General features: G+C 49.0%; 1 protein-coding gene across 6 annotated transcripts in view; it reads right to left on the reverse strand.

Annotated features, from left to right (window-relative positions):
• lrba (LPS-responsive vesicle trafficking, beach and anchor containing) overlaps positions 1-19,478 on the reverse strand; it is a 205,339-nt gene that overhangs the window by 13,670 nt on the left and 172,191 nt on the right. For 5 of the 6 annotated variants that reach the window (XM_076294354.1, XM_076294353.1, XM_076294352.1 and 2 more), the window contains 6 exons: positions 15,898-16,065; positions 10,397-10,486; positions 6,804-6,981; positions 5,589-5,654; positions 2,107-2,262; positions 6-173 (listed from right to left, as the gene is read on the reverse strand). In XM_076294354.1, coding sequence (XP_076150469.1) covers positions 6-173; positions 2,107-2,262; positions 5,589-5,654; positions 6,804-6,981; positions 10,397-10,486; positions 15,898-16,065 — 826 coding nt within the window. The remainder of the gene's footprint in view (positions 1-5; positions 174-2,106; positions 2,263-5,588; positions 5,655-6,803; positions 6,982-10,396; positions 10,487-15,897; positions 16,066-19,478) is intronic. The other variant, XM_076294355.1, reaches the window with a different exon arrangement.

Genomic DNA, 19,478 nt, shown 5'->3' on the forward strand with positions numbered 1-19,478 from the left:
CTTACTTCCAGGGTTCTCTCCGATGCTGTTGTGCTTGCCGTTCCAGTACCAGAGCAGCAGGGTGGCGTCCCTGGAGCCGGACAGCATGTAGCAGTCGCCCCCGATGTAGGACTCGGAGCGCGCCAGACACGTCACCACGTCCCGATGGCCAAACACAATTTGAGTGAGTTTCCCTGTCAGAAAACACACACCCTATGTTAACCACACACCCTATGTTAACCACACACCCTATGTTAAGCTACTGCAGGGGTCTGGCATTTAAAGATTACAACAAAACATTTGAAATATTGAAGCATAATGTAATTCACTAATATTGTCACACATGATTAATTCATTAGAGCAATTTATGGCTGCTAGACTGGAACCAATATCCTCCTGTTGTACAGATGCCTCTAGCGCAGTACAACAGTAAAGGACAGGAAGGTGATATTCATATTTTACATTATAATTACATCTGGGGAAATGCTAGCAATTACATCAGAGTATATAACTGAAATCTTATCATATAAATTTAACTCACAAATAAGATTATATATTATTTGCAAACCAATTTAACTGACCTCTGGGAAGAAACAAAGGTCATGAAATACCCAGCTATTAAATTGAAATAGCATACAACACACACACACGCATGCACGCACGCACTCAGACTGCTGCTATGTGAAGAACTCCTATATGAAGTGGTGCGAGACTTTGGAAGGCGTCTGCTATCTGTTAACCAGTCTACACACATCACAGACTGATTTTTACAGGAGTGTAAATATTTGGTCTTGAGAATTGTGTGTGTGTGTGTGTGTGTGTGTGTGTGTGTGTGTGGTGTGTGTGGTGTGTGTGTGTGTGTGGTGTGTGTCCTGTTCATGGGTCTCTCTGTCTTTCTTTCTCTCTGTATGTGTGCGTGGTAATTGCTGTCAGATTGCAGGCTGAAGTAAGGGGCTTGTATGCCTGTCTATATGATGGCATAACAGTGTGCATGTGTGTGTGTGTGTATGTGAATGTGCTGACCTCAATGGTCAGTGTGTGTATATTTTCATTGCCAACTCCAGTGCTGCAGATGACATTTATTTCTGTGCATCAACATCAGTCTGATAATTAGTAGCTCTGTAGTGCAGGAGCTGTAGCCACACACTGGGCTGTGAGCTCTGCTCTGCGCTGCTCTGTGCTGTCGAACATAACCCAGCCCAACCCAACAGCAGCCCAGCAGCCCAGCGAGCCCAGCGAGCCCCAGTGAGTGACAGGGAGAAGTCTGCTCCCGCTGTGCTGGCTTAATTACTGCTACTGTTCTGTTTAGACAACACCTCCACACGGCTGTAGGACACACACCAGAGCCAAACTCACACAGTCCAAATGATTCAACGCAACCGTTAGATATTTGGCAATATCCTCCACACCACTGGAAACTCCGTGGCTAAGTCAGTAGTCTCAGTGGCTACACTGGAGCAGCATTGTTTTCTATGGGCACTATACAAAGGCAATGAACGTGAGGCCCGGCCAGACCAACAGCACACTAATGCAATCAGTGGCTGATTGACACAGAGCCGGCCCATCAGCTCTTAATGATAAGATAAACTGCTCAGTGTGCCAGTGTAACCCCTACTCAAACATACCCCCATATGCTCCCATATACAGCACATACACTACACTACACTACACTACATTGAGCATGGCACAGCCTCAACCCCCCCCCCCCCCCCCACACACACACACACATACACACACACACACACACACACACACACACACACACACACACACACACACACACACACACACACACACACACAGAGCCCTATTTCTCCATTAGCCTCTCGGCTCTATTCTCTGTTTCTCTTTCCAGCCTTCCATCTGTCTCACAATGAGATCCTTGCCCTCTGAAATTGAATTGTGTGGGCCCCATGTAGATGTGTAGATGGGTGGACGCAGTGTACTCACAGGGGAGTGTGAAGAAAAAAGGTGTGTGTGTGTGTGTGTGTGTGGTGTGTGTGCACACGTGTGAAATGGAGCTGTCTCAAACGCGCGGGGCTCATTCGTGACCTCTCGCCCCCAAACACCATCCCCGCGCCACCGCCCCCTCCCCCGCCAGTCCGAGGCTTGGGTCGCCGTGGTTACCTGAGTCCGTGGAGTAGACGCGGAAGCTCTTGTCCCAGAAGCCACAGAGCAGGATGAAGCGGTTGTCAGCGGTGATGGTGAAGCACTGGGAGTGGACCTGGATACTCTGGTCCAGCAGGTCGGAGATCTGCCGCCGGTGAGTGCCCACGTTACTGGCTGAGAGACCGGCACAGAGAAGGAGAGCCATCGTTAGCAACGCACAGACAAACAGACAGACAGACAGACAGACAGACAGACAGACAGACAGACAGACAGACAGACAGACAGACAGACAGACACAGACGAGGGATCAGCTTGACAGAAGTCTCCTATAAAAGGGCAGTACAACTAGAGCTGTGCTTCTTTAGAGAACAGATTGAACGAGAGAATAACGGTAGAAAGAGGGGAAATGAACAGAGCAGCTATAGGAGAAAAGAGTTCTCATAGAAATCAATCTTTCATCAAGACAGACTCATTGTACACAACGTGAAGTTGACAAAAAGCCTCTGTAGTGTTGGCGTGTGTGTGCGGAACGGTTGGTGGTGAAGGAGTGGAGCAGGCCGAGCACAGCCACAGACGTGGGGAAGCAGGACAGAAGGAGAGGAATGAAGGTAAGCTGACAAATGTGTGGGGGGGGGTGGGGGGGGTGGACAGACCCAGGGAATGTTTGAGAGTGAGCAGCTTTTCGACTGAAAAAAGAAAGAGAATGTCATGAATTTTACTCCCACTTCTCTCCAACACTGAAACGGACGTTAAACCCTTACAACAAAAAATATGAGGTTGCCGGCGGTGGGCATTTATGATTTTCACACAGGCGTGATTTGTGGCTGAGCACATAAACTACCCTAACGACGGAGCGCTTCCTCGCGCTCTCCGACTCACACGCCGGGAGAGGCCCTCCTTCTCACAGCCAGCGCCGGCCGCAGGAGCCCAGCTCTCCATGAGAGCAGTGCCCGAGACCCCCACCCCGCCGCCGTAAATAAAGGACTCGGCCGCAAACTGCTGAGTCGCAAGTTAGGAGGCAAAAGAGAACAGAGAGACGGTCAGAGAGAGGTTCAGATACGGAGATGGAACATGAGGCAGGGAGAGGGAGAGGGGAAAGAGTGACCACTGCATACGGTGGCATGCCAAAGGGAAGGAACAACCCATGAGTGTTTTACTCCTCTAGACAACGACACACACACACACACACACAGCAGCACAAAAAACATTTAGAAACAGGTGAGAGACACCATGACACACACCAGTGGCCTATTCCATCCAAACACACGCACACGCACGCACACACACACACACACACACACACACACACACACACACACACGCACACACACACACACAGGAACACCAAGCTGTCCTAGCAGTCAGTTAGAATTTACAGTGTTTAAAGTTAGCCTACCAAGGAATGTAGGCTGCATAAATACAGAGATGACACTTTTTGAGGAAGAAAAGAAAAATGGCGCACTCGTACACAAAGAGGATATGTCATGTTTCTCACGGAGAACCAGAAATTAGGCAGAATAGAGCAGAGACCTGTCCTGGACAACCACTGAGTAAGACGACTATAAATACAACACTGACATATTCAGCTTAAACCTTAACCCTTGAAACAAACTAACATTCCGCTCACATGACAGGCTTCAGAGTCGGACGATATCTCACAGCCTCCCGTCTTCTCTGTTCCCACCCTCTCTCCACCATCCATCCTCTCCTCAGGACTCAGAGCTGCCCCTCTCGCTCCCTCACTCCTCTCCTCAGCACTCAGAGCTGCCCCTCTCGCTCCCTCACTCCTCTCCTCAGGACTCAGAGCTGCCCCTCTCGCTCCCTCACTCCTCTCCTCAGGACTCAGAGCTGCCCCTCTCGCTCCCTCACTCCTCTCCTCAGGACTCAGAGCTGCCCCTCTCGCTCCCTCACTCCTTTACCAGTGCATGAAAACCTAATCAATTCCTTCTAGTGCGCACCACTTAGGAGCCAGCGTATTGATTGGCTGGGAGCGTGTCCACACCTGCTGACAGCATATCATTACACACTCTTCAAATCCTCATTAGGGCCAGTCAATAGCACCCACACATCTGTGGCCTTAACCACCAGCCACCACACAGGAACCTCAGAGCCACACACCCAACACTGGCTCAGCTACGACAGCCATCCATCCCTCTCCACCCACCCCCCCCCCCTCCCCTCCCCTCCCATAAAACACTTTCACACACACAAACTACATGACAGACTAAAACTCTGGTTGAGAGCAGGAGAACATCACACCTATAGAACACACAGCCATCCAATGAGGCTGAGACGCTTTAAAGCACCACTGGCCAGTGAACATTTTATAACAAAACACAATCCACTAACAATGAACAGCAGCTAGTGGTGCAGGCCAGCCGCAACTCTGAGCAGAGGCTACTGAGTGGACTGCCAGTGGGTCTGGTGTTGAAGGAGGGCTAGAGCAGATGTGGACGGGGAGAGGTCACATGACCACAGTCTGAGCGGGAGGTCCATAAAAGGGGAGAAAGGGGTGAGAGGACAGGCACAAGAATCCTGGACCTTCCTACTGATGCGGAGGAAAGATGGGAGGGGGAGGGCAAGATGGAGGAAGAACAAACAATACCATATACTGTAATGTCCATGGGGTTGTTGAGGTCAGTTTGAGTCCATTCTGATCGTTCTTAGCATGATCTCCATGATTTCCATCCTTTAATCAATGGTGAACCTATTTATACGATTTGCAACCTGAATTTCTGAGATATATTGTAGCTCTTAAAGGTACACTATGCAGATTTAGGTATTTTTGGCGAGTTTAGAGCTCCCTCTAGAATCGCGATGTATTTATATGTTACTCTGCTATTATAAATAGCAAAATTCTCGTGACTTAGGAGTACCAACAGGCAAAAACTATGTCCAGCTATGCTAGGTGAACGATTTGCCTATTACAAGTTTGTTTACTATCAAATAAGTTTCATAAAGGTGAAAATGTTGCATAGTGTGCCTTTAATTATTGTAGAAATGGATCATTTAGCAATTTCAAAAAGAGAGATAAAATCACTATGGATAAAAACAGGGGGTTCTCTATGTTTCTTTTTTCTCCTTTGTTCGTGTCCTCTCATCAACAAGTCGGAGCGGTGAGCGTCCAGGGAGCTGTGGCACAGGAGGCCATATTGTCCTGACAGCAGGCACGGAGCACAACGCTCAGCTCCACACATTATTACACCATTCATATTCATCTGCCTGACACACACACTCTTCACTGAGTCACATTAAAGAGAGGGTGAAGAGGAGAAGAGAAGGAGAGAGAGAGAGAGAGGGAGAGAGAGAGAAAGAGAGAGAGAGAGGGAGGAAGGGAGGGAGAAATGATGAAATACAGGGTAAGCCACAGCTCATTGCATTCCAATTTGCATGCAAATGCCTCGTGCCGTAGTGGCAAGTGCGCCTGGCAGTTTGGGTGAAAAACAACAGCAATCTCCACCCAGGGCTGTCGTCATGGCAATGACAGACAAGAAACTGACCTATCAGAGGGTCGATCTCCACTGGCAGCTGGTACTGCTGATCTTGAACAGAAGAGCCTTGATGACCTGCAGAGAGAGTGGTGGAGAGAGAGAGAGAGAGAATGAGAAATGGTATTAATACTGTAGTCATGTGGCCTGTTGGGGAGGGGGTGTCTTATTTATGAAGGATGCTAAAAAGTCATTTCCTGCGCTGCTGAACTATCAGAGAGAATTTGTGTTCCATCCAACGGAGACCCAGAGGAAAAGCTGCCCGCCAACCACAGCACACACTGCTCAAGCACTTGGGACACATCCTACTGCTGAAATAAACACCATCAATATAGGAGCGCCATGGAACAACTCCCGCCATCGCTGACCTGCAAGTGTGTGTGCGTGTGTGTGAGACAGTGGGCCAGACTACAAATAAAAGGCGTTACAACTGGGACTATAATATGAGCTCTCATGTGAACTCTAGCTGTACGCTGTCAATTAGGCTTCAGACATCCCAGAGAATAGCCGAACAGGGAGTGGTGAAGCAATTTCAAGCAGCGCAGAAAGCAGCCCTTCCAGCCTCCTCCACAGTTACATGAGCTCAAAAGGGGAATCAGAAAGGCTCCTCATATGCTCCATGCCTTGATGCTGGCTTCCACTCCCCCCCCCCTCTGGTGGATGGCCCGGGGGCTTGCCCATGCAGATGGATTGACGTAAACTAAATAAAGAGGAGCAGGAGCGGGAGTGAGCCCTGACTGATGAGAGTGGACAGGAACCCTAATGCTGACCAGTGGAAGTGTCACATTTTATTCTGAGCTCGCAGGCCCAGAGCTGCCTGAGCGCCTCAGACGTGAGTGACTTCCCAGGTCAGCCGACAGACGGGCTCTCCACACCACAACACACCAGCACACACTCAACTCTCTCTCAAGATAGACATCCCTCCATCCATCCATCCCTCCATCCATCCCTCCATCCCTGCATCCATCCCTCCATCCATCCATCCATCCATCCATCTCTTCAGTGTCTGTTTGGAAGATTTGGGTGAGCATACAGGAAGTAGCTAAGTAGCTGAGCTGAGTGTGTATAATACTTCACATATAAAACATATCTTAGTTGATGTCAGTAGTGTTTTGTGGTGCCCATAGGAATGTTCAGAGTGCACTTGATGTCAGTAGTGTTTTGTGGTGCCCATAGGAATGTTCAGAGTGCACTTGACGCTCTTCCTCTACATGTGCTGAGACTCACCGGTGAGGCCATGCCACTTGTTGACGGAGAAGAGGCGGTTGGCGGTGACGGTGATGATGGCGGGGTTGGCCAGGCCGGGCTGGGTGTTGGCCGCCACATGGGTGACCGGGGAGTTGGAGGGGAACTTCAGCACCATGATGACGTCCTGCTGCATCTGCTCTGTGAACATCAGCGGTGTCTGCAGGAGGAGATACTGTTGAGACCGATGACCGGGAGAGACAGGGGGAGCCACGCGCACACACAGACGGGAGGGGTGGGGGTGAGGGAGGGAAGGAGGGAAGGGAGGATGGAGGGAGGATGGAGGAGAGGTGAAGAGAAACGCAAGTTAGGAAGCCAGCAGAAGAGAAGCTCAAGCACGGACGACGCCAAGAGCAGGAGGAGTGCGTTGCCATGCTCCAAATGACACCGGTGCAGCCAAAACCGTCTCGTAATGATGACCTCATCACAAGAGCACTGATGCTGCAAGCGGCGCGGTGACATGAGGAGCACAGCAGGCCCTGAGGAGCAGAGGGGGGAGCAGTGGGGAGCAGTGGGGAGCAGCGCACGGAGCAGAGCAGCACTAACAGGAGCTTTAAAAAAACCCGACATGATTGCACAGTCCTGAAGTCAGTCAACCATCAAGTGCACTTCCCAGTTTGACATTCAAAGAGAGATCTCTTACCACGGGAGGATTAAGAAGCAACAGCAGTGGGTAATCACTGGCTGGCCTCACGCAACCGCGCACGATGGGATGGATGCGTCTGGCCTGCTGCTACGTTCTGAGCTATTTGTTCCCAAATGAATATGATGTGCAGCTCAAACAGACTGTCGGCCATTGAACGATGCAGAAACTTCCACTGACAGCAAAACAATTCTGCTATGCTTATGACTTTGATATAAATCTGTGAAATTACATCAACAAGATGGTAATACAGAAAGTGTGTGAGTGTGTGTGTGCACGTGTTACCAAGACACTAGTTCAAACATCTGAATGCCCTGGGTAAACAGATGATATTAAGGGCTGAAATGTACTGTGTTGGAAAATAGGAAGTGAACGCTGGCTGCATATCTGGTGCAGGACTCATGCCAAAGGTTGTCCTTCTGTGGTGCTCATGACCTCCACTGGCCCATAAGGATTCTTGTTCAAGTACCTAAAAGGGTATGCGTGTGTACTTGTGTGTGTGTGTGTGTGTGTGTGTGTGTGTGTGTGTGTGTGTGTGTGTGTGTACGTGTGCGTGTGTGTGTTAAAATGATGATGTCTATGCTTTATGTCAAAAGCACATAGAGCCAAATCCTCAAGTCTGACAGCCACATAGTGCTTCTGACAAAGTCATTACAGTGAGAGAAAGACAGAGGAAAGAGAAAGCACGAGTGAGAGAAAGACAGAGAGAGAACGAACGAGTGAGAGAGACAGAGGAAAGAACGAACGAGTGAAGGGACTGCGGAGAGGTCAACCAGGTGAGAGGGAGACAAACAAAGCCAAGAGAAACGGGACACTGAGGATGAGTGAGCAGGGGTGAGTGAGAGAGATGGACACTGAGGACGAGTGAGAAGGGGTGAGTGAGAGATGGACACTGTGGACGAGTCAGCAGGGGTGAGTGAGAGAGATGGACACTGAGGATGAGACACTGAGAGAGATGGATGGGAAGCGCAGGGAAGAGGCTACAGGGACCAGAGAAGAAAACAGGAAGAGCTGCGTCATGGGAATCAGAGCAGACTCACATACACACTCCCACTGAACTCAAAGCAGTACAATCAAATGTGACAAATGACTTCAAACCACATAAACAATGATGGTGAACGCACATGGGTGACAGAGCGTTTGGGATCAAAATGGCCTGTGGAGTGCTGACGTGATATTAGGATTCAAAGCATAACATGCTAGACAAACCATAGGAAATCCTCCTTGATCTAACCAAACCCCTATATGTACCCTGTATCTGAACTAGTGCAATGTGTGCATGCATCTGCCCCTCCACTGCACTGCATACATTTTCAAGTGTAAAGATGGCAGAACTGAAGTAGGGATTTCATTTGATTTCACACACAAAAGCCTGCTACGCTCTACACAAGTAGCCTTCTAATAACAATGCTTTTCTGGCTACTTGGCTACTATCAAATTTAATTAATAAAAAGTGGCAGTTTCATCATTACTGCTGTAGTAAGCACTTTCTCGTCTGCCTCGCCTACAAGTCGAAGAATGCAGGCAGAGACTAAATGATTCAGAAGAGGAGAAGAAACTAACCGAATACACACTCTTTATGTAGATCTAATTATATTCCCTGTGCTTACTAGGCAAAAGAAGTGTAAAGGCTCATAAGAGCTCCATCTAAAAATGCTCACAGCTCTCCGAAAACTGATGAGCACTGGGAAGGCACAGTATTCATCACGCGTCACGTGCGCTGCTCTGTCAGTCCAGTGGCTCTCATAAGGTCTGAGAGTGGGGAGTTGGGTCGGCTCCTGCAGTAGCTGGCTGGCCTCCTGCAGGAACCTCCTGGCCTGCCGGGGTTTGGTCTTCATCTCACTGCACCTCTTATCTCTGCCCATGGCAGCCGGCTTTACTGCGGCCGTACGCGGGGGGCGGGGGTGGGGGGGGGGGTGGGGGACGTGTTTCCCGACATGGCTAAAGCCAGCCCAGTAAAGCTCTGGTTACAGTAAACCAGGAGAGGCCAAAAATCACCAACACTTTCAACCCAGACCCTCACAAAACATACTGTAGGCCTGCTGAGAGCTGCCTCTGCCTCCAGCCGCCTCTTTATAGGGCTTCAGTGTGGATGGAAAAGGGAGAGGGAGAGTGCAGCACAGTCACATGGCAAATACCTTCACAGTGCTACAAACACTGGGGGTCGCTTGACAGAGAAATTTATACTGTTCTCTTCTGTCTCTCTCTCTCTCTCTCTCTCTCTCTCTCTCTCTCTCTCTCACACACACAGACACACACACACACACAAGCCTGGAAGCTTGTCACATCAGGGCCATTAGTCCCCTGCCTCTCCTGCTGAGAAACCATTTTCCACTTGTAATCCACGTCCTTCATCCCACTTCTCCTCTGCCTCAAACAGCCCGGTAGGATCCATGTTTGGATGCTCAAAAAAGGATAATAATAACAACCAGGAGATGCCAATGATAGAGCGGGAAAAGAAGGCAAAAGAAAAGAGTCTGCTCTGAGGCTAAGCAGATGGGGGTCATCAGAGCACAGCATGAGTGTGTGTGTGTGTGTGTGTGTGTGTGTGTGTGTGTGTGTGTGTGTGTGTGTGTGTAAGTGTGTGTGTGTGTGTGTGTGTGTGTGTGTAAGTGTGTGTGTGTGTGTGTGTGTGTGTCCAAGTAAGAAAGCATTACCTAGTGTAGATTTGAGTGCTTGTGTGTGTTTGAGTGGGCCAGGGGATGGATGACCCCAGAGGACAGAATGCTCTCAAGAGCAGGCTGAGCTTACTGTCCGTGTGCATGGGAACAGGGTGCATCTGTGGGTGTGCTGAAGTCACAGCGCTACATGTGTATGATTATGAGTGGAAGTGTGCATGTGTATCTGCATTGGGTGTGGAGATACAATATGTGTGTGTGTGTGTGTGTGTGTGTGTGTGTGTAGTGAGTGAGTTTGTACATATGTAACTCACCACCTGCATGGCTGAGCTCCTTGGCGGGTGTGGCTCTATGAGTAGCTGACAGGGTGTTTGTCCAAAGCTCCTGATCTGAGATTCAACCGCCTAAGAGAAAGAGAGAGAGTGAGAGAGAAAGAGAAAGAGAGAGAAAGAGAAACAGAGATGGGGGGGGGTAGACACAGAAGTTAGGAGTGTTAGATGGCACTAATGAAGAGATATAGGACCATAAATGTCACCTGAGAACACAGCTCACAAGGTCTGGACTACATCACTCTACCTGTGCATGTGTGCGCAGTCTATGAACTGGATGTGTATGAGAGTGGATGTGTGCATGTGTGCAGAGTGTGTATGTGTATGAGAGTGTTTTTCTGTGTACATTTACATTTAGGAGACACTGTTGTCCAAAGTGACTCACATATGTCAATTACATTGTCCCAGGAGCAACTTGGGGTTAAGTGCTTTGCTCAATGGCACACCGGTGGAAGCCGGGAATTGAACCCACAACTTTCAGGCTACTGCACACTAGCCCATCTCCTTAATCACTACACTACCACCGCCCCCATGTGTGTTTGTGTGTGTATGAGAGTGTACGTGTGTGTGTGCAGAGTGTGTATGTGTATGAGAGTGTACTCGTGCGTGTGTTTTCCATAAGGGTGAAATCTAAAAAAGATCAAGAGTAAAATCAGTAGTGACAGCAATGAAGTCAGGTGGTGAGTGTGAGTGTGTGTGAAGTAGAAAGATGAGAAGGTGAGTGGTCACTGTTCAGAGACCGTGTGTGTGCAATGCTGGCATATATCTGCATTCATGTTTGTGTGTGTGTGCGTTGGTTTGTCCTTGTCTGTGTTTGTCTGAGAGCCTGTCTGTGTGTGTCTATGACAATGTTACAGCGTTGGTGCTGTGACGTGTCCATGTGGTTTAGTGTCTGAGAACCAAGCTTTTTCCATGTGAGCGTCAGACGAGAGCCGTGAGGAGGCCCTGCAGATGGGATTTCCATGTGAGCGCTGGCTGTGTAAGTGGCCCCGTCCCTGATGTTCCCCTGGATGAGAATAAGCAGAGAGCCGCTCACTACTCTCCTCTCCGCCAGCCCACGCTCCTATCTGTCCCACCGCAGGAGGTGGGGGGCGCTCGACTGCAGAGCTCTCTCTCCATCCTTTCTTTTCTTTCTTTTGGATGCTGAACCTCCTACTCCTCATCTCTCCATTCCTTGCACACCATCTATTCTCCACTCCTTCCCTTTTAGACTACATCTCCAATGCTTCTCTATTTGTATACTGTCTCTGTTTGATGTTTTTATGCTACTCTTATGCCTATATCCTTTTCTCTTATTGTACAGTGTCCTTGGGTGACTTGAAAGGCGCTTTAAATAAAATGTATTATTATTATTCTTCTCTACTCCACCACTTCCTCCCCTCTTAGACTACAGTACATCTCCCATGCTTCTCTACTCCACCGTCTCCTCCCCTCTTAGACTACATCTCCAATGCTTCTCTACTCCACCACCTCCTCCCCTCTTAGACTACATCTCCCATGCTTCTCTACTCCACAGTCTCCATCCCTCTTAGACTACATCTCCCATGCTTCTCTACTCCACCACCTCCTTCCCTCTCTCTGTGCTTCTCTTGTCTAGAGAAACAAAGTGAGTGGAAATCTGCTGCTGGTCTCATTAGGGCAAAACCAGTACAAGCAGATGACGAGCTGTTTAGTCATGCAAAAACGACTTAGCCCATGGCAAAAACAGCATATCTCTTGTCTCAGCACAGGCACAGCCGGCCGGCCTCTGGGAAAAGCCAGTGATCTTTCAGCCCATCCGTGAGACGAACCAGCGACGCCATGATCAAGCTCATGAGCAGCTCATCAGGGCTGAGGGGCCCACCTTGGCAGTCAGAAGTGAGGGGAGAGCCCTGTGCTGAAGCGCCTGTGTCCGTGAGAAACAGCGTGCGTGTGTATGTGTGCTGGTGATGGGTGAAGGGGCTGTCATCTGCGAGCTGAAGGTCATGTCCCTGGGTTTTGGAGCCCGTTTGCTTAAGCTAATGCAGGGGCGCATCTTTAGCAGGCACCCAACCCATCATCATTAAATCCCGCACTGACGTTTACAGGGCCGGCAGGAGAGGGCTTTCTGGGGGTGCGGCCTGTGGCGGGCCGCGGGGAAGATGGAGCCAATCTCGGAGGGTGCTGGCCCGTGTCTGATGAGCTCTCCCTATATTCCACACATTTACATGATGCCACCCCCCCCCCCCCCTCCCCCCCCTCCACCAGGGCCAGCAGCAGCCCTCAGCAGCCAGGCAAGCAGGCCGCCCCACACTCACTGATTTACTCAGGGCCTTGACAAGGCAATTTGGATGTACAACAAGCTGTGACCAAATCTTCTTATTTCCCATAATGGGGTTCCTTGCGCATATGAGAGAAGGTGAGGCGTGACTGTAGGGGGCTAAATTAAGGTCAGTTTGGGGCTTTGTGTTTGTGTGTGAGGAGGCAGCAGAGTGAAGGGCTCAGGGCCTCTGCTCACGCAGCATGCAGGAGAGCTCTCTTTAATGGAGCAGCCACTGCAGGATGGTAATCATTAGTCATTAATCTGTAATTATGGTATGGGTCTGGACTGTGTTTTCCCACTCTCTCCTCTCTCAAACACACACAGACACACACACACACACACACACACACACACACACACACACAGCGACTTAGCAGCAGCATGTGTTTTTTGGTGCAACTAAAATGAGAGGGCAGCACTGCCAGGCTGTCCTCTTTCCTGTGCACTGCTCGACGCTCTTCTCTTTTGTCTGTTCTGTTCTGCAGTCGTCTGGTTCTGTGTGACAGAAAGCAGCAGTGCAGCAGCCAGGAGCAGCCCTGGCACAGCCCAGCCCAGCCAAGCCCAAGCACACTCACATATACTGGCAGACTGTCTGACACGCCACAGGCCTCTCCTTGTGTGTGTGTGTGTGTGTGTGTGTCTGTGTGTGTCTGTGTGACAAAGTACAAGAGCGCACGGCAGGGAAAGAGGGAAAGAGAAGGAGAAAAAGAGGGAAAGTAGTATGCGCATATGTATGCCGTTCCAGCTTTTGAAAAGCATTCCTCTTTCTCTCTCTGAGTGTGTGTGTGTGTGTGTGTGTGTGTGTGTGTGTATGATGTAGCCCAGAACCTAAGGCTTTTCCTCCTCTGCCACAGCCCTACTTCCGCACAAACATGCTGGCGGTGCAGCGACCAGTCTGTTTATACAACTAATGAAGCTCTCTGAAGCCGGCCTGCAGAGCAGTTCACCCAGCTCCCGTCTGCGTCTGGAGAGGAGGGGAGAGGAGAGGAGAGGAGAGGAGAGGAGAGGAGAGGAGAGGAGAGGAGAGGAGAGGAGAGGAGAGGAGAGGAGAGGAGAGGAGAGGAGAGGAGAGGAGGGGAGGGGAGAGGAGGAGAGGAGGGGAGGGGGGAGGAGAGGAAGGGAGGGGGGAGTGCCTCCAGCACAGGACAGAGCTGTACAGAGCTGTATCAAAATAAACCTTAAAAAGACAAACCAAACATACAAAAGCAACCCCTCCTCTTCACAAGCACTGCCCTTCCGAGAAACATCGTAACAACAACAAACAGTGTAGTTCATGCCATTCATGGAGTCTAAAAACAAAGCGCTGATGGGCGTGACACAGGAGTGGCCAAAGAGTGCCCTCAAATGTCCCTCAGGTGGGCTCCGTCACGTGATGATCTGGACACGCCAGCCGTGCAGAGAGCCAATTCACAGAGCCCTGCTGAGGCTGGCATCCCTGACACCCTGCTTTTATTCAGCGCTCGCACATCATCCCAGGGTTTGATAGCAGCGGTGTGGATTTATCGGCTCCCTGATAGAGGGGGCAGCTCAGTGTGAAAGAGGCTGCAAGTGGCAGAGGGCATTAGGCAGGGGCCGGGATAATAGACCCAGCGAGAGAGAGCGAGAGCGCGAGAGAGAGAGAGCGAGTGCAGTAATGAATCTGCATGCTGTGGAGAGGGCTCAGCACATCTGGATGGGAATGACCTGACTGGCGCCATCAATCAGGCGCTCCGCATCGCTCCATGCCCCACCCCCTCATCTCCACCTCAGTCCAGCCGCCAAGCATGAAGGGCACTGGGACAGACCCCCTGAGCATGCTCCAGTCTCAGGTCCCTCTAAAGCCCCAGTCCTCTGTTTAAGATTGAATAACTCAAACAGGATTCCAGATATTCTCTTAATCTGAATACATTTTTAGCTGGCTGTCACAGACCAAACGCTCTTAATTGTGAAGCTCTTTAGACACCGTTTGCCTTGATCTGCTTCTTGTTGTATAACGGCAGGGATGAGCGTGCTGTGATGTGATGTGTCTTTAGCGGAGTGAGTGAGAGCTCTGCTGGTGTGTGTGAGTGAAGGCGATGTATCTGCGTGGGCGTGAGTGAGGAAGAGGCCCAGCGCTGCTCTCCCAGAGGCAGCACATTAGTGTTGACTGTTAGTCAGCCGTCAGGGAACCATGTCAGTGTGGCTAAGCTGCCAGAGAGCGCCATGAATTATGCATAGTCACACAATTGACTCCAGGAGAGTACAGATTTGTCTTCTAGCTTGAATTACCAACACCTCTTGTTATATAGTATAGTATAAGTATATATACTCTTTTGATCCCGTGAGGGAAATTTAGTCTCTGCATTTAACCCAATCCTTGAATTAGTGAAAGACACTCAGCACACAGTGAGGTGAGGCACACACTAATCCCGGCGCAGTGAGCTGCCTGCATCAACAGCGGCACTCGGGGAGCAGTGAGGGGTTAGGTGCCTTGCTCAAGGGCACTTCAGCCGTGCCTACTGGTCGGGGTTCGAACCGGCAACCCTCCAGTTACAGGTCCGAAGTGCTAACCAGTAGGCCACAGCTGCCCTACAAAAATATATATATATTTATTACACGGCTCTTCACAAGACAAGTAGAACGCTCCATTGACTTGAATGGGATTTCCCAACGTTCTACGGTAAAATAAATTCATGTAATTACCGCTGCAAACATATAATTACCGCTGTCAATGGTAACGGGTTTTGTGCTGCTGATCATATCACTCCGCAAGTATTCCGGTCACTTCTTGCATTTCAAAAGTGAAAGCAGACTGTTGATCAGCTGTGTTCTAAAGAATGTTCAGTGATGTGATTGTGATTCAAGTTCAGCGTGTGTTGCGAACTATTTGTTTCTCAGCAAAAGCCACGACGAAACGGTAACAAATAGGCCTAAGTGTAAAGAGACATATCGTGGAGTTTATTTTTTCGTTTTGGCAAGTAGCCGTATAATAAGCGGGATAAGTCCCTTCAGGGCGAAACAAGACCCCTCCGCTGGCGCGTCAGGGTCTGGTTCGCCCTGTCGGGACTAATTTACCCAATAATGACCGCCGTTTTATACATTATCCCTTACATAACAAAATATATATTTATATCTATATAACAAAACAGAAGGAAAAGAAGCTGGATATTGAAGGCATGTAGTACAGACTGCTGATGGTGGTGGTGGTGTAGAGGGTGTGTGCTGGTGGTAGCAGTGTATGGCAGACCTCTCTGAGCATGGGGTCATTGATGGAGCTGAGGTTGACCGCTCCCTCGTAGGTCAGGTAATAGAAGACATTGAGCGCCCGCACAGCCTCGGGGCCCTGCTGTTTGTAGCCGAAGATGAGGTCGATCCAGTGGTGCAGCTGGCAGGACACAAACTCACTCTCCAGAGCCTACAATGAGAACATACACACAGAAACACACACATAAGGACACTCAGGAACTGGATGCTTTTTATGATAATGTTATTACCTGCCTTACACCTGCTTAGCTGCCGTACCCTGTCTGTATAGACACAGCCTGAGGGATAGCTCAACATTTCCTACATTCTAAGGTATTCACCCCATTACACCCCATACCTGAGAGTTCATTCAGAGCATACACATATACTCACACTCTCTCCAAGACTCAAAGAAAAGCAACCTTGGTTTAACTTCATAGGCAATGGATAAACAATGCACACTAGATAAGGCAAACACCCAAGAGACCGAAGCAACATTTTGATATCTTCTCTGTCTGGAGGAGATGCTAAAATTGACTTGAAACAAAAACAAATGGTTTCCCAGAGATTGACAATTAGCATAAATGATGCAGGACTTGTCTTCTGTTTCTTCTCAATCATTCACCGAGTCACTCTAACACAAGAGCAGAGAGACATGTTTGCACGTTATTGTCTGATGAGCCCGATGAGGCTGAAGCTACAAGCTGTTTCTCCCTTCATTAGCTGGCAGAGCACACTGAGCGTTTATGGATTCTCATAAAAGCAGCGATTGTGTTCATTTGCACAAAGATGTTGAGACACAAAGGCTCTAAACGTGTCCAAATGAGAATGTGACGCACTCTTGATTGTCATTGCTGCCTTGTGTCACATTATACTCTGACAGACATTAAGCTGTGCACTTAAACAGCCATTTATATCATTTAAATGTTTACTGCCTGAGCCGGCACATCACTCATTTAAATGTGCCCTTCTGACAGCTAATTTCACTTTAATTCTCTGCTGTACTCTTAATTAGAGCGCTGTGTTGGTGCACGAGGAGAGACGAAGAGAAACGGGTGACATTTCCCCGCACAGGAACCACTCCATGGCCCGCTGCAATCTCCCATAAATGATTTTATGAAAAGCAGCACAATATCAATAAAAATACCTAAATGTCAGGGCCAAAAGGGAGCACTTGAGCAAATGTGCCATGAAGGGTCTTGGGTTACAGTTCTGGAGAGAATCACTTTCCACAGAACGGAGTTAATAGTTTGGAGTGTTTATGATGATTACAACAGGGCTCATTTGGAGGGCTGCTCTCCACTCCACTCTGCCCAAAGCCCCAGCAGGGACTGTCACGGCGTGGAAATGGATCTCAGTGAGCAGCCGAAGAGAGATGGTTAAAGTGTTTTTCATCATCATTAATGGACGCGTTTGTTTCTTGTCCTTTATGACAATGCGGGATCACTTAAAAAGGCAACATTAAACCAGGCAGGAGTGAGGAGAAATACACATGGCGTCACAATTACACAAAATAACATGAAGCAGGAGTGTCTCAGGGGAGCGGCTCGGCCCAGACATGTGTCTGCCAGCACCCGGCTTGCCTGCGTACGTGTTATTATGTTAACAGCCACGTGTCAAAAACCAATCCCCTTTATTAGGGGATACATATCTATTAAAATCCACAGAAAGATGGAGAAGCTGTTTTTTTCTCTCTCCTCTTTCTAAAATGGATGGAGCGAGGGCGTACTAGAGGAGGGGAGGGATATCCCTCTCTTCATTATTTGGCAGCGCTGACCTTTCGGCAGTCCCCAGCTCCCCGGTTTCCAAAACTAATGCCGAGCCTGATGGGCATTTAATGTGCGCCGCCATCTCGTGTCAATCAGCGTGCGGAAACAAAGCGAGGGGCCGTGTTATTGAAGACCCGCACCCCTCCCCCTGGAGGAACGCCTCTATGTTAATGAGGCCCGGGGCAGGAGCCGGCGCTCGCCTCTGCCCCCAAAGGCTGCGGAGGAGGAAATGATCACGGCGGCGGCGGCGCTTCAAAGCCTGTCAGGCAGGCCTGGTCCCTGAGAGAGGAGGCAGGGGATCACGTATACATGCGCAGGGAGCTGCAGACGCACGCGGCGTAATTTAACCTGAAGGGGAAGCTGTTCACAATCCAATCAGAAGAAATGGTGCGACTGCAAACTACAAACTAATACAAATGCAGCTGCATCAGGCCATAGAAATGTTGCTTGTTGTCACATAAACAATCCAGTCAAACTTAATCCAATGGCAGACATGTAGGATCTAATGTGATAAAAAATAATAAAGAAAGTTTGGGGCTCCAAGTCCTCCACATGTCTGCCATTGGATTAAGTTTGACAATCCTCCCTGGTTAGATATAGAAAATATGTTAACAATCCAGTCAGATTTTTGGAACTAGATTTGTATAGTCACTAATGGCTTCAATCTGGTTTTAAAGTTGCAATGGTGCAGTACAGCCTAAGTTGCTTTTAATCAATAGGTGATACAAATGTTTTCCTACCACAACACAGCAGACTCTATTATATTGAGTAGTTTGTAGAATAGGTGTTGTAGGTTGTACGTACTATTGAGTTGAATCCAACGCTCATTAAAAGGATCTAAAGCGGGTTATTGATGTGCCAATTAGATGAGGCGGTCTGGGGCACTGCGCTCCACTGGGACAGCTCCACAATTAATGAATAATTTAGTTGGTCTTCATGCAAATCCTGTGAGGGGGTGGGGCCTTCTGCGTTGCGTTGTGTTGCTTATCTGTGCTCATGTATGAGTGGTGATGTACAAACAGCCCCCTTTCTCCAGGCCACCTGAGTGCATGGAGCTTTAGCGTCCGGGTGTAAGGACTTCTCATGCTTCTCCAACTTGTGCTGAGACTCCTCAAGCAGAACACTCTGCTAAGAGGACATCTGGCTTTGAGAGGGCAAAATTAAAAGTACTTCTAAAAATAGCTTGTCAGAAAAGAAAAGAGGATATAATTTTCTTCAAATTTCACTTGGCAGCTGGTTGCAATCTCTGCTCCAGTGAAAACAAAACACACAAGGCTCTGATGGAGTGCGCTGCATCTTGGATTTCTTCATTCCGCCATCTTGGAGGGGAAGGGGTGGGAGGGGCCTCCCTGTCTGGGAGTGGGTCCAAGGAGTGCCCATTCTGACCAGGAAAAGTCAAATCTGGGGAGACTGACTAATTGTTAGTTTGGCTGCTTGTGTAACGGCCATGTCCAGCAATAGCAGCTAGACTTCCTGTGTTTCTGTGTGGGTCATGTCGAACCCTGCTGTGAATTCTCCAGACAGACATTTGCCGGGCAAAAGCTTATACCAGCAGGTAATGTCTGAAAATTCGGGGAATGCTATCTCCCACTACAAATTCTGGCTGACCAGCAGGAAAACTACTAAATTACAGAATCTCAGATGAGGCACAACATCCACAGCTAAGTCCCTTTGGACCCCATATATTTGTTGTGCTTAAATGGGAATACAGCTACAATAAGCTACAGTATGCTGTAAAGGACTGGTATTATACTGTACTGTAATCTAATTTTGAAAGTCTTTACACATCACATTTGATTCCACAACATTGTATAGA

The sequence above is a fragment of the Alosa pseudoharengus genome, unplaced genomic scaffold (genome assembly GCF_046254945.1).
Source record: "Alosa pseudoharengus isolate Yale_2024_CS ecotype anadromous, Long Island Sound unplaced genomic scaffold, YU_APseudo_1.1 YU_APseudo_1.1_scf_2, whole genome shotgun sequence".
In the NCBI taxonomy this organism is placed as follows: domain Eukaryota; kingdom Metazoa; phylum Chordata; class Actinopteri; order Clupeiformes; family Clupeidae; genus Alosa; species Alosa pseudoharengus.